At 30.8% G+C, this 16,286-nt stretch overlaps 1 protein-coding gene across 2 annotated transcripts; it reads right to left on the bottom strand.

The window, feature by feature from the left end:
• Positions 1 to 12,707: 12,707 nt before the first annotated feature.
• On the bottom strand, positions 12,708 to 15,075 carry LOC133700377 (uncharacterized). 2 transcript variants are annotated; one of them, XM_062123885.1, is made up of 2 exons: positions 14,933 to 15,075; positions 12,708 to 13,423 (listed from the first exon to the last, which is right to left on the bottom strand). In XM_062123885.1, the coding sequence occupies exon 2, from the start codon at positions 13,373 to 13,375 to the stop codon at positions 12,962 to 12,964; it is 414 nt and encodes a 137-aa protein (XP_061979869.1). In that variant the 5' UTR covers positions 13,376 to 13,423; positions 14,933 to 15,075; the 3' UTR covers positions 12,708 to 12,961. The 2 variants fall into 2 exon arrangements, with proteins under 2 accessions (XP_061979869.1, XP_061979868.1); XM_062123884.1 differs by having other exon boundaries at positions 14,633 to 15,072.
• Between the last annotated feature and the right edge of the window lie 1,211 nt (positions 15,076 to 16,286).

Raw genomic sequence — 16,286 nt, forward strand, 5'->3', positions numbered from 1 at the left:
TTAAAATGGTCGACCGGTTCAGATTGGTCAAGTCAATTGATCGATCGGCTCTTGTAAATTCCTAAGTATTCATCCATGATGAACAAACGACCAACCAATTCATTTGGTATCACCAAACAATCGACTAGTTTATGCAAAATTTTAGTTTTGATGATTTTAAACTTGATTAATTCTTATAATCTTTTTATCAATCCTTTTAAATGTATGCAAAGTGAAGTGTGCATTCATTTTAATTACTGTTATCAAGTAGGATATAAAGATTTACATAAATACTAAAATGAACACTTAATTCTTAATCTTTACTTACTTTTCTTGAGCTTATTTCCTTTTTGCTTGTTGATATATTTTTCTAATAAACACGTTTAAACTTATTCTCAACAAGACAATATTAGTTCATTTTCTTTTTAGTTGTTATCATTAAAATATAGAAGAATATGAATATGTGATCTAAAGGTCAACACCAATGTTTTTTGGTCCGACTACGCGTTTAGCTTAAGTGTATGTGGGTTTAGCAAAGTGTCAAGCCCATACATTATTAGGTTCAACTACGTGTTACACCTAAGTGCATGTAAATATGGCAAAATTCCAAACTCAATGTTGTTGGTTTTCAATTACAAGTTGAGCCCAAATATATATGGATCTAAAAAGATTGTAGACCAAATATCATTGAGTTTAACTATGTGCTGAGCTCAAGTGCATATGGGAACGGGAAAATGTCAGAACTAGCTTCCTTATGTTCAGCTATGAGCAAAACCCAAGTATGTCTAGGTATAGAAAGATGACAGACTCAACATCTTTGCGTCCAGCTACATGCTGAGCTAGCCCAAATGCATGTAAGTCTAACAAAATATCAAATCTAATTGCATTGGGTTCAAGTACGAGCTAAACGCAAGTATATTTGGGTATGACAAGGTTTCAGACCCAACATCCTTAAGTTTAATTACATGTTAAGCCTAAATGTAAGTGGGTTTGACAAAAATATCAGACTCAACTGCCTTGTAGCCGACTACGTGCTGAGTCTAAGTGTATATGGGTCTGGTATGGTTTCAAGATTCATCACCCTTGAGTTTAGAATCATTTCAATCCCAAATATATATAAGTTGATATTATTTTTAGACCCTATGTTGGGTCACAAAGATTTATTTGTTTATTCTTATGTTTTTTAATATAAAATGTTAAAAGTAAAAAAATGATTATCTCCCTACCTCCCTAAGTACATAAAAGTCTTCTAAGGACCTATCTTATTTCTATCAACATTAATATTGTATAAGGAATATACCTCCATCATTAATGTTATGTAAGAGATATTTATCTCTCTTTAATGTTGTTAAGAGAAGATGATGTTTTAACATCTCCATTCAAACAACATCATAAAATTTAGAAGCTATATATACCCTTTGAACCACTCAAGTAAAGGGTTTAGAGATTTTATTTTCTAAGTACTCTTACCTTTACTCTTAGAGCATTTATCATACATAAATAAGAATAAACACTTTTATTCTTAGAATTCAAAGCTCTTTTTGTTATTTATTGCAATTTCTTATTGAAAGTTACTGATTTTATTATCGAAAAGTCCTTAAATCCCATAAAAAAGAACTGTTTTGCAATTGTTAGGTTTTCTATCACCAACTATCAAGTTCATTTAAAATATCATCACAATGGAAACTTAATCTTATTTTAAAAGAATTACAATATATTTGGTGAAATTGGATGTAACACAAGTAGAATGTATTTTTTATTATTTTATATCTCTAATTCTTTCCAAAATAAAAAACACAAGGATATGTTGTTGTTTTGTATTCTTACAAAACTAAAAGATTATACAGTTACATAAATTAGTCTCACATATCAAATTTATTAAAGAAAGTTTTTATAGTGGGTAACCATTAATATTTACAACATAAAAGAAAGAAAAACAAATAAAAAAGAAGAGAAAATCACATTAGATCCTAAAAATATTCATCTCCTCCTTGAAAATTATTCTTTTAATTATCTCTTTCTTGTTTTTTTCTTCTTCTTTTATCTATATGCTATAATTATTAATAAATACATCTTAAATGCCATATAATTTCTAATTTATTAAGCATCACAATAAAGACCATCATGCTAGTTCAACATATACATTGACTAGACCATTAATGAATTGAATGTGCTAAGTCAATTCAGCAAGAGAAATAATTGAAAGCATTGACAGACTTCATTTTGGTAAGCTAATTAAGGTGGACTAGCTTTGGTAAACTAATTGTGTAATATTCGTGTGCTTATTACACACTAACATTAGAGTCCAATATATATAAGATTTTCATACTATTTCATTACTGCATTAATTTTATTTTATTGGTTGAAATTCCATTATTTCCTCTAATTTATTTTTTAGTCAAATCAAATTAGAGATTCATCTTAACACTGCCCATGTAATTTTTAGTCAAATCAAATCAAATGTGCTCTGCATTTGTTTTATTTTTTTTACCACATTGTCCATGTAAAAGGTAAGCAATATAACAAATTAAAAAAGAAAAGTAAAAATCTTTTTAATGAAAAAAACTTATATTCCTAGTTTTGTAAATTACCGGTGCAATTCCATTCTACCAAAGAATTCTTAATATATTTTTAGTTGAGCACTACGTTATAAAGCAAATATATATTAGAGGTTGGTATGTTTTAGATTGTTGTAATGATGTGTTTTACAAGAGTCTAGTTTATGGACTGCCGCACTAGTGGCAAAACCTCCTTTTCTTTTTCCTTTTCTTTTAATAAATAATCCAAGATCTAGTATTATTTTTTTATATTTTCCAATTTATTTGATATTTTTTTTATTTTAAGATTTGATCTTATTTGTTTGTTTGTTTTTATCGTGTCATCTTGTCAGCATGAAGCATATTAACTTCTCTTCTCACAGTAAGGAAAAAGTCATTGTTGATTTAATTTCCCACAACACTAACAAATCATTTCCAAATACAATTTATCGTGTGTAAGTAGGATAGTTGGATTTATTATGTAGACTTGTTTAATTTAATGAACATGCTAAGTCAACATATACTTTGACTAAGTCAACATATACTTTGACTAGATTATTAATGAATCGAAGGTGCTCGGTCAATTCATGACTAACAACATTATTGAAAGCATAAACTTTTTTGTGGAATTATTTCTGCAAATAAAGATGGGTTGGTTTTGACAATTATGGCTTGTATTGGTGCTAATTGTTTTTTAGGGTTCATGTATTGGCGTGTCGTATCATGGACATAAAATCGAGTATTGCGCTTCACATGTACATGCAAGTGTTAATTAAGCAAGGAGAAAAAGACTATATTTTTTTTGGAAAATAAATTCTTAAGTATTCGAGGGAACAAAGGACATTTGTTGATAAAAAAAAGGGGGACTAATCTAATAGTTTCTAATACTAGAGCACTAATTTATTAATTTAACATTAATAATATTTAATTTGTATCTTTTTAATGATCTTACTAGTTTATAAGTTCATGTTATGCTATGTATCTAATAAAAAAATTTGAATATAAAAAAAATATACAGGTCATAAAAAATTATTTGATATTATTATTAAATTTATTATAATAGATCAATCTTGAAACCTTTCAATCTGACTTCTTACCTAGCCGGAGTTAAAAAAAAATTGTGTGGGGTTTATTTCAATATGACCTAGTTGACTTGACTAATCCAAAGTTAACTCGATCAACCAGTAAAAAAAAAATATGAGGATGAATTTGAGATAAAAATGGTAAAATTGATAAAAAAAAATCTTTCAACTTGACTTTTTGTTTAGATTAGCTTTAAAATTAAATCATATGAAAGATGTCTTGAAGTGACCTGTTTGACTTGGTTAATTTAAAAACAACCCAACTAACCAGTAAAAGATTTTAAGGATGAAATTGAGAGGGAAAAAATGATGAAATTGACAGGAAAAAACTCTCGACCTAGCTTCTTTCTTAACTTTTGTTTAAAATTAAAACATGTGAGAGTTGTCTCGATATGATCCAATTAATTTAGTTAGTCCAAATACAACTAAGATGAGTGTTAAAAAAAATAAGAATGGGATTTTTTTTATAAAAAAAGGATGAAATTTATTTTAAAGATAATATAAATAGAAATTTTGAAGCATGGCACAAATGAAGAAGCCATCAAAAACCCACATATAAATGTGAACAATGCATATTTATAAGTCAAACGGTGTCAACAAGCCATATTTACAAGCCAAGAGTTTCGACAACCCATACCGGATTTTGACCTGTTTGTTCTTGATTTAATTTTTAGAGGGATTAAAATTAAAAATAGAAAAAGCAGGGATTGATGTTTGATTAAGGGTTTGATTTATCAACTTATGAAAGATTAGGGACCATAATTCTTGTTTCTTTTTGATAAAACCACCTCTCTTAAATGCAAATCCTATTTCACTAAAAAAAAAAAAAAAAACCCGAACCAACCTACACAGTCATCCCTCTCCCTCACCACCACCCAAATTAACCTCACCACTGTCCGGCAATGAGAAACCATCATTGTTCGTCCCTCTTCCCATCGTTGACTAAAACCATCACCATCTTGTCATTATCTCTAACTAATATCAAACACGCTTACCAGTCATAGCACAGCACCATAGGCCAGTGCGGCTACACCAAATCACAACACTTTCATCAACCCACGACAGCCATTTTCTTCACCATCAACGACCGGAGTTTACCTTCTCTCTACCGTAGACCTGTCCTCTCTCACCATACCAGTTAAACAGTTTTTCTCATCCACCCTTGACAACCACCTGAAGCTCAGTCACCATTTTTCATAAATCAAGCCAAGCTTCTCTTCCACCCGCTCCAGCCTCTCACACCACCAAGACACATACCAAATCACAGTCCCACGTCCATAGCCATTAGCTACTGAATTACCAGAAACAACCAAAACCATAGTTCCCATCAGCCCTCACACACCATCTTTCACCACTCTAAAGATAGCTTTAACATTGTCAATGGGCAAATCACTAATTCCTTCATTAATCTAGAAGTTTGTCTGTGCTTTTTAAAAATTAAAACAGATGGTACATAAGATATTAGTCCATATCTAATATACCAAAATATGTATATATAAAATTAAAGCATAAAAATATATATATAAAAAAGTTAGATACAATACTCAGCCGAACAAACAAATAAAGCTTTATTTATAAATCCCCAGTAGAGTTATTATTATGTCACATGTATACGGTATTGCAACAATCATCCTCCTAAATTTAGATTGTCGGAAATAATCTGGGTGGAAAGGACAATGAAATATTATTCTATATTAGTAGAAAAAATAATAATGAAAATCGTCATTTAATATTTTAGTCACTATAAATGGCTTTAACTGGTCTCAAAATCTAAGTAACAGGATTGATTGTCTAAAGGAAAAGTATTGACACTCCTACTATGTCCTACATGAGGTAAGTTGCATTATTTATTTATTTGATATAAACTAAGAAAATATTGTGTTTTCTAACTATTGGTTTATCTAAGATTTAAGAAAAATCTTTCTCAATAAAGAAATATTTATTTTATCAGGTTAAGAACTTAACAGTTCTAATGTCAATATAAAAAATAAAATGAATTGTTTTTTTTTTTAGTATCAGGAATATATCTTACATATAAATTTATAATCTTGTATATTAAAAGAAACAAAAAAAATTATTTTGATATTTTTGAAATGTAGGCCAAAATCTTTTGGGATTTTACAAATTTGTTGTAAAATCCAACAATATTTTTTTAAAACATACAAAAATATTTTAAATGCTCTTTGAAAAAATTACTCAAATAATTTTAAATTTTATTGGCCATATGCAAGCAAAATGTTTAGGCTTTGTTTGACAAAAACTCATTTTTTCTTGTAATAAAACTACCCAAAATAAGTCAAATGGGTGTTTACCAAACACATCCTTAATCTCGAAAAATCCCATAACAAAAATAGTAAACCAAACAGGGTACAATACCCTTTGACCCATATTTTTTTACCTGGCCCGACCGAGTTGACCTGACTGGGTTGACCAGAAATTTTTGGTTCCATCAGAAACCAAACCAAAAATATTGGTTGACCGAAAAACAACACAAAAGCAAAACCAAAGCAAAAAAAAGATAAAAAAAAATACAAAAACTTAAAATTTCTTGAACAAAACAGATAAAAAAAAATAAAGAACACGAAGAACACTTAAAACCGAACCAAGCAACGTGGGTTCCAAATCAAACCAGATTTGGTCACAACAAAGACACATATATGTTGGAAATCATACAATGATCAATAATCTAGCATCTAATCACTTCAATTATCACTAAAATATCATGATTTTATCAAAATAGATTTTAGTTCTAAACCAAAACCTTAGGATTAAAAGTCATTGAAATCATGTTATTGATGCAAATAAACACTAGATTATTGGTTAATCGTGCATAAGGAAGGTTTCTGAGCAAATAAATGAAACAAAACAAGTCAAAATCATGTAAATAAGATAATGTTCTTGGGAAAAAACAAAGAACAAATGAAGAACATTCAACAGGAGCCCAATAATGTCGCTCTCAAACCAGACCAGATATAGGCAAACCAAAGACATATACTGGTCGGAAATCATGTAAGAATTAATAATCTAGAATCCATTCATTTTTATTATCAATGGATCATTTTAATTTGGCCAAATGAGTTTCGGTTCAAAATCAAAACCCTAGGCTTAAAAACCATTTAAACACGTAATTGATGCGAATATACATTAGATTATTGGTTAATCATGCAAAAAAAAAAGTGTATGCATAAAGAAATGTACCAAAATTGGTTCAAATCTAGGGGCTAAGAAAATATTCTTCTCAAGAACATGGAGATTATTACCTAACCAAAAAAAAAAACTCAGTCAAGCCCAAAAATGGCAGCCATTGCCAAGCCCATAAATGAGAATTTTAGCTTCTAAAACATGCTTTTTTTATCTTAAAAATTCACAATATCATACACAAAAATATTTGAATAAAAAAACTAACAAAAAAACATCAAAATCAAGCAAAAGATACTAAATCCAAAAAAATAAACTCAAAACAGATTATATGTTCATGCAACATGTTTTCAAAATTGATTTTCTGAATCCATTTTATGGATGAACAGACCTAACCTAGGGTAAAATACTTTTGCTTTAACATTCATAGCTTAAGTTAGACAAAAAAAAAACAACATTATATATCAAAAACAAACTTAAACAACAACTTTAATGTATTAAAAACATAAAAAAACTTCAAAATAAACACCATTAAATAAAAACACATGAACAAAAAGGTGAATACAACATTACTTGTTAAGTATTCAAACCTCTTTTCGATACTTATAAACATAAATATAAAACAAAAGTAAATAAAAAAAATTAGAAGTAGGCCACAAATGACCTACTTTTGGATAAAAAAAAGTATACATAAAACAACTACTCTCTTTTTGTTTTCTTTTGGAAATTTTTACCTCTTATAAACTTGTATAGCTAAGAAATCTTTTTTTAGGCTCTTAGACCTCTATACTCATGTTTCTTATTGATATTTCTCTCCTCTCTCTTTTCTTTTTCTCATTTTCTCTCTTTATCTTCTTTTTTTTTCCTTTAAAGTTGGAGGGGTTTTTATAGGGTTTGCTAGGGTTTTGAATTCATTTGTAACCTCTTAATCTTGAAAGAAAGGTTGTGAGCCCTTGATAAAAACCCACTGATGAGTCTTAATGTGTGAACACACAAAAACCAAATTATTTTTTGCATGATGGTTGCACTGTCAAGATTAATTGAGTTGCTCACTTTCGAGGTCTCGTTGGAGCAATTGTGATGTCATCATCACCCGATACCACCTGAAGTTTGCAGAATGGATGCACACCTTTTATTTGGACCTATCCTTATTCAATTTAGAGGTTTATAACTCCACATTCATGCGTTTGAAGTTGTTAACATGATCAACATAAAATCTAAAAATTGAGTGATAGCTGATCAAGGATAAGATGTTAGAAACTTCTATAGATAAATTGGGATGTAAACATCTAATTTTCATGTAAATATGGTTGTAGAGGGGATTTTCTTCTTCCATTTGTAAAAAAACTCATGTCATTTGGATGTCTAGAATTTCACAGCGAGCTCTTGGAAGGTGTCAACCTAATCATTGTGAACTACTAAGAAAGAAAATGAACAGAGGCTGAACAACCCGTCTTTTGAGATAAACCCTCGAAATAAGATTTTTTAATTTGAGATTTGAAAAGGTTTCAATTTAGTACTTGTTTTTCCAATTATGGCAAATGCACCCTTAATTGAAATAAACCTTTTTAATTTTATGTAATTTTACCCCTGCCAAACTCAATTATCAACCCCTAAGTTGGCCCCCATTTCCATTTTGGTTTTTGATTCTGAATTTATGTATTTTGACCTTCAATTGACTAACAAACTTCTATTTTCTTCAATTTGACCCTTGATTTGATCAATTTCAACCCCTATATTCTCATGTCTTTTCCACTTTGATCCTCGATTTTGGATTTCTTCAATCAAGTCTTTAATTTCCCATCAAATTTTAATATTTATGCAATTAAGCCTCTGATTTAATCAAATTAACTCCTAAAAATTATAATTTGACCCCTAAACTTTAATTTCTTCTGATTAAATACTAAATTGACTTTAAAAATCAATTTTTCTTGCAATTAAGCTCTTAATAAATTTAAATAAACCTTGAAAAATTCTAATTGAGTCCTTAAATGTTTAATTTTGAAATTTACTCCTCAAATTAAATTTTCTTTGCTAATAGAACCTTCGTAAATAGAAAATACACTGCTAAATTTTTTAATCTTGTGTATTTGATCTTTCTCAACTAGTATTCAACAATTTCCTAGGCATTCTATTATATTCTTCTTATTGATATATATATATATATATATATATATATATATATATATATATTGTTTTCTTCCAGCATTTGTTTTTCAATTTTTTTTGTATTTTCTCTTTTTTTTCTTGATTTTTTGTTTATGTAGGGCCCAAAATGGGTAACAAAACACCGTGGAGCAAGAAACACTATATTGTGGATTGCTATAGTGCAATGATGTTTTTGCTTTTCATAATGTTAGTCAAAGATGTGCAAAGTAATTAAGGGCAAAATATTCATTTCAAAAAATTCAATTGATATTAAATAGTAAAAAGATTTAATTACCTTTAAAAAGGAAAAAATAGGCTTGCATAAGAGGACCTTTTGATCCTTTTGTTTTTTCAAAATAGTAAAATGGTGGTTTTACCTTAAAATCAAGCATTTACAGAGGGGCTTTGTTATTTTTTCATTGTTTTTTGAAAAGTCAAATGATGGATTCGTCCTTAAAAAAAAAAAAAAAAACTAATGTTGTTGTCACAATGGCATTTTCATTTTTTTTTATGGTTTTTTTTTATTATTATTACCGGTTTTCAGTTAGGGATAATTTGGTAACTTAACAAATACAAATATCATAAAAAAAAAGAAAAAAAAGAAGGAAGTGGTACATCTTGCGCATGTCAGCCAGTGGATTTACATTTCTTTGGATGAGAGTGTGCTGTCGTGTCTTTTGTCTAAAAATGACCAAGCATCATGCTGTCCAAAGCTTCCAATGGCGCCGAAGTTAATGGGGGCGGCCCGTGTGTTTTTCTTTTCTTTTCCATGCTCTTTAGTTTTTCTTTTTTTAAAAAAAAAAATTGTTAATTTAAATCGTTTTTTCTCAGCCTCAGGTTAAAGCGAATATAGGTTGAAGCCCAAACTTTTACTAAGAACTCGGTAAAATAGAGGTAAGGCCTTAAGCTAATCAATGGACGGACTGACATGGGCTAAAAGATTAATAACAAGTTTATTTAAAATGTAGTATAAAAATACGATATTATAACTTTAATAATCAAACGTCCAAATTTAAAATTCTCCATTCTTATTTTCTATTAGTAAAAACAAAAATACACATAAAATATTAATGAATTGTACTTATTTTAAATTTAAAAAGTTTTAATTTAGAAAAATATATTAAAATATATTATAAAATCATTCACTTAGTATGTGTTTAGTAATGTGATATAAAATATTTATTTGTACAACATGAGTGTGTCTACAACGCGTGAGAGAACAATATTTCCCCATCATTTTAAAAGTATTTGTTAATAAATAAAATCTACTGCTCAGATAAGTCGAGCAATATGCAAAATCTGTACTCATGCAAAAAACAAGTTCTCAATACTATTGGAGTACACTTATACAGTATAGTACAATATATTAAAGGATCCAGAAAATTCTTCAGAGGCCATGGAGCCTGCCCATGCTTAAATTGCTTCTGCAGGTGTACCATTATAAAGATGAATTTAATGAGTGAGAAACATCGAACTTGAAAACAGAAATCTTTTTACAAATCTAAGAAAACTATGAGATCCCCACTTGGAATTAATTTCTCAATTCATTCCTCTGTGTATTAGACTTATTCGAGATTGACTTGAAAAAAAATTTAGTTAATGGGATAGTATATCAACTTGGATTAATTGTTTTAATTAAAATGACAATGTCTTGTTTTTTTTTTCCTAGTTGACAAGGCCGTGTTTTAGATTAAGTCTGGTTGAGTTCTTCGAGTTGTTATAAACCTAGCTAGATCAAATAGTTTTATTAAATCAATATCTTATATAATTCAATTAAAAACCTAATATAGCTTCAAAATTTTCAAATCAATCCACCACACTCATTTAATTTTATCAAAACTATAATTGAAGCAAGCACAATGAACTTGAATATTAATGGAGGGCTTATGACCACAATCTAAGCTTCGGTTATTGCAATTTTCTCCCTTAAACAATGGAAACCCCAGTTTCCATGGAACAAAGTCAAATTCTATTTTAATTAATCCATGAGACCAAAAGGAGTTGAAATAACTTCAAACATAATTATCACAACCTAGCTCTTCTTGGCACATAATGTCAAGCTTGCTGTGCCCCTCTTTTACTTCATGGCAGTGCAAACTCTCATCTAATGCCATTTCTATGGCTAAAACCACCGATACAAACATATCTGTTGGGATTTTTGTATTGTTTAAAATTTGTAATTTAACCTGATTTTGAATTAGATTCCGAGTTAAAACAAAAAAAAAATTGATTAGTCAAAACCCAATAAACCCAATAAGATTTTTAATAACCTCGATCCAAATTTTATCAAGTACTAAAAATAATTGACGTATTAGCCCAGGATAGGATATCGACATGATAACAGAATCAACTAGATGCTTTTCCAATTCCGTCTCATGACATTGTAACAACTATGATTTTCAGTAATGTCAGTCAACGAATAGCTCCTGTTGATGTGATTTTGTACCATGGTGGTTTTAATTGATGCAATAAAAAGAAAGAAGAAAGGAGCAGGCAATCATGGTAGTTGCCCAACATAAAAAGTCTTGGGAGGGCAGCCCACCCACCTAAAGAATATCATGCATGGTGTTTCTTGCAGATTGCATGTGTACAAGCTAGAAGAAAAGGGAAAAACGATATGGAAGATCTAACATTCTCAGGGACTATAATGAAACTTGTAATCCTCAAAGACAAGGACAAATTGTATTACGACTACAGAGTACAGACAACCATGTTGGTTCAACAAACAAGAAATAAAGTAATGAATCACTCCACCACAAGAAATGTTCCGACATGAACCCTACAAGAGGCGGCGTGTGTTTATTTAAACACAGTTTGCCGCAAAAAAACATCATTTCTTAATTACAGTTTGAAGTGCAATTGACCACCTACACAAAGCAGTATGTTTTTCAAGGCAAAGGGCATCAAATCAAGGAGATTCTTAGTGAAGATCTCTCCTCTGTGTTCTTCTCTAGCTTCATCTTCTGGACGTCACTCGAAAACTTCCGCAGAAGTCCAACATCATTCAATGCATTGTGCCCTAGAAGGCCAGAATTCACTGAACATGAAGCAGAATTGTTTGTGCTTGCTCACTCATGCTGTTAACTATTCAAGATGCTTGTGTTCTTACTAAAGGCACTTGATAAGAGGTTCAAACTGATGCTCAGGGTTTTCAAGTGATCAATTCAAACTTCTCAGCTTCACTGTCAATAAAGCTTATCACGCACAATTTCTAACCTTTTGTCTTTAACTAACACTCTTGAATAAAGAAATGCAAGATCATAAGAATCTTCAACTAAGGACAAACTTCAGCAAATTCTTAAACGTACAAGACAAAGACCATCACTCGTATCTACATCATCTCTTTTTCTGAGGCAAGGTAAATGAATTTACGAAATGTAATTCAGAAGCTCTAGACCTGGTAAGCGAACACAACTGCACTACTATCGATCAAGCATTTTGAAGGCAGAGAAAGAATTGAGAAATACATACGCAAAGCACGTGAGCCTACCATTCAAGTCCACAGCAAAAGGCAGATGTAAAACTCAGCTGTTTGCCACAACCCAATACACTACCCCGGTAATTGTAGTCCCCCAACTCCTACCAGCTGGATCAAAATGCCATGACAGGAAGAAAGATAATTTGAAACGTTTTTCCACATCATATGCATAACTGATAGGAACTAAGAGTAGATGGCATAAATTTTCTACGAACAGGCAGACTTCCTTGTCGTTTCAACCGCTCAAAGGAGTTTGACAAGGAGCTGTGAGATTATAAGTGCAATGATGAAGATAAAATTATAGGAAATAATCACAACAGACATCTGGAAGGAATGAAGAGGACATTTCAACGGGCCAAGCATGTTATGCAAATCATATGATAGAGGAACCCAGAGACGGTATGAAACATAATAGCATTATAAAAATTACAGGCAGTACAAAACTCCCAATTAAAGTGAAGAAATCGGCAAAAGGATGACCAAAATAATAAACCAAAAAATTCAAAATGAAACTAGAGATTTTACTAGGCCTCAATTCCTATATAATTTACTGGAAAGTCATCAAAAGAAGAGACCCACTGCAAAAGCCAACAATGGCTTCACTTACATTCCACACCTGCTTCAGCAGCACGACGAGGCTTGCTTTTCCGCCTACTTCCATTATGACGAAAACCATTAGACTTGGTTGAGTCATCAGTACTTGATCTGGTTCCAACACCGTTTTCTTCCTTTACTGAATCTGGTTTCTCCCTTGCCTGTGAATATCGCTTCCTCTTCTTTCCATTTTCTGCTGCTGTTGGACTTTTTGAATCTTTGCTTGTGATGTCAGTTTTTCCTTTCTCTACATCTTCATCTTCAATTTTTTCAACTTCCTCCTCATCGATGTCATCTTTCAGCGGTTTTTGTGGCCTTCCCCTTCTCTTCTGTGCTGGAATTTTCTCTTCCTCGCCACTTCCAGTATCATCATGATTGCTAACAGTCAACTTCTTTCCTTTTCCTCTGCCTCTACCCATAATTCTATAACTCCGCGAAAGAAAAACTCATGCAGATGAAGAATATTTCTGTCAAATCAAAGAAACAAGAGTTAAGCTTTTAAAAAAGAAATTTCAATGGCAAGAAGCACACCCATGGTTTCACAACAGTGAACCATCTGAGCAGAGTTCATGTATCATGCCAGCCAACCAGAAACATGCATTACAAAGCTTATAGAGATTTCTATTCTATGATCAGTGGTGCTTCATAAAATGAATAATTTCAAGACTAACCAGCCCAACTCCACTGCTAACATTAACATAAAACCTTGCGTCTGAATCCAGACATGTTTCAAAGATGACTTCACACTACCTTCCAATTAATTAAATAATAAATGCATGACATCATTTATAGGATTCCAAATGCTTACATGGTTTCACTTATCTTATATTCATAACTTAGTGCAATAGCTCCCTTCCCTTTAATGACCTATTATACACGCATAATGGATTACACAAAGAGGCCATATGCCATTTTCTCGGCTCGAAAACCCCAAACAAGAACAGAACTACAGATATGAAGCTGATGACTCATTTCATGTTAAGAACATAGTCTTTACCCCCTATTTGGTTGCAAATACAATACAAAGGACCAACACAATCACAAAGGTTTTTCCTATCAAATGTGTGCTTGAAAGTTAAAATACTCAACTTCTAAAAGATCATCACTTTATCAGAATCAAGGGAGTAAAAACATAGTTTTCCATGCCCATTAACAATAAGTCATGTGACTTGCTCTTTTTTCATATATTTCCACTACAGCTAAATGCAGAATGAGGAACATCCATTTCTATATCCTCATCAAAGCAAACAGAACCTGAGGTATTTTAGACAAAAGGATTGAAACAGATATCACATAGCTTCCAATAGCCAGAAACATAATAACATAAATAACAGTGAAAGTGAAATCAAGAAGAGAAGGCACATCTATATACCAATAACTCAAAATTAAGGGTCACTAATTTGATATCTTGAAAACTGATGAATCAAAGAGTCCAGACTCACAATACTTTAAAAAATCGCACAAAATCTCCTTAAACCAGTTCAAAGCAAGATCCATGAAAAGCATAAAAATCTCAACTTTCACAATATATAGACATAGTAGAGCTAAATTAATCATCAAAAACAATCTCAAGTAGCTCCTCAAAAGCCACAAACATCAAAAACTAAAAAACCAATACAAATACACAACAAAACATCAAAAATATCTCAAAAACAGAACGGCTAAATGAAACCAACCTGATATTGAGCAAACCTTATTTGCAACTTCAACAAGAAACCCATTACTTTGAATTTGTTAAAGAAAGCAAAAGGCACTCAAAAAGACCAAAACCCAGATAGGTCTTCCTCTTATAGTGACAAAAGCAAAGATTTTTAACACTAAACTATGATCTAAAGAAGAAACACTTGATGCCCAGATCAAGAAACATTGAGATTCCAAAATCTGAAAAAAGAAAACTAAGTACAACTACAAAACATGACCGAAATGAAACACCAAGAGATGGAGGAAGAGACAGAGAGAAGAGTTGATAGATATACGTTGATTGGTTAGTCTATGTGTGTGACTCTCTGTATACTTTGCTGTGATGTAATCTCTCTGTGGGAGTAGGGAGGTGAGTGTAAGGAAAAATGAATTGGAAGGGTATTATGGTAAATGTGGGTCCAGTGTTTACTATGTTAGTTAGTGGACATACTTTTATTAACTTCAAACTTCTTCTGTCTGATGTTTTATTCAAACTTCAAAAACATGGAGCTCTTGTCTGCCTTGTTTCAAAACGTGAACAGGCGGGCAGGTCGATCCATCTTAGATTAGTTCAGATTAAAAAAATAGAAAAACAAAATAGTTCATCCGGTTAAAATCTTGGGGTAGATTCTGTGTCATGAGTTCATCCGGTTAAAACTATGCTTATCTATGCTATATATCTTTCTTTTTTTTAATGTTTGCAAGATTTAGAGATCACCCATAACACGAATTTTATCCTAAATTAATCTTTAAATTGAATTTTAAAACTATGCTTCTCTATGCTATATATCTCTTTTCATGTGCTTGTTCCCTTAAAATCCAAAACACCCCCACCAGATTCTTTTAATTTTCTTTGATTTGTCATACTAAAATAATAATAAAAAAAGAAATCTTGGAGAAGTTGGTTTAAATGATAATGAAAACAACCTTTGTTGTTCGAGAGTTAACTTCATAAAAATATTTTAAGATTTGATCTCGACATTAATACTGTGAAATCTCTCAAAACATAATGTTTTTTTTTGGATAGTATATATAATCAATTTATTGTATAAACACATTAGTAGTATCAAAACAAATTTAAAAGAGAAAAAAAATATGACATCCTCCCAAGAATTTGTGTGTATATCCATCAATAAAAATAAATCTAATAAAGTTTTAAACACTTCATCTGTATCTAAGAAAATTCTCCCAACTTTTTTTAAATAGCGTTTGTTTACTGATAATTGTGACAATGAAAAGTGAAAACATGCCCTTTTTTAAATATTAAACCCTTTTTTTGTCATTTGCTTAAAGATGAAGTCATAATTTGTCATAATTGTAAAGGCTTTTTGATAGATTAAGCAACTAAAAGGATTCCTATCCCCGATCTCTGCATTCAAGCAACTTCAAATAACTCAGAATTCTATAAGCAATATCTCCTTCTTCTTCTTGTTTTTTTTTGTTATTTTCGATTAGGAAATTGATTAGAAAAGAATTTAAGAAGTTTTTAGAGTTTTTATTTTAATTTGATGATGAAACGATTTAAGAGTTTTTATTGATGTTTAGGGTGTTAATTTTGACTAAAAACGAACATATTAAGAAGTGGAATTATAGGTTCTAAAGGAATAGATTAATTGTTTAAGGAATTGCAAATTTAAAAACTGGCTGATT

The sequence above is a fragment of the Populus nigra genome, chromosome 8 (genome assembly GCF_951802175.1).
Source record: "Populus nigra chromosome 8, ddPopNigr1.1, whole genome shotgun sequence".
Classification (NCBI taxonomy): Eukaryota; Viridiplantae; Streptophyta; class Magnoliopsida; order Malpighiales; family Salicaceae; genus Populus; species Populus nigra.

Excerpts from the sequence above, each read along its gene's own strand:
- LOC133700377 (XM_062123885.1), bottom strand. The coding sequence starts at position 13,375 with ATGGGTAGAGGCAGAGGAAAAGGAAAGAAGTTGACTGTTAGCAATCAT.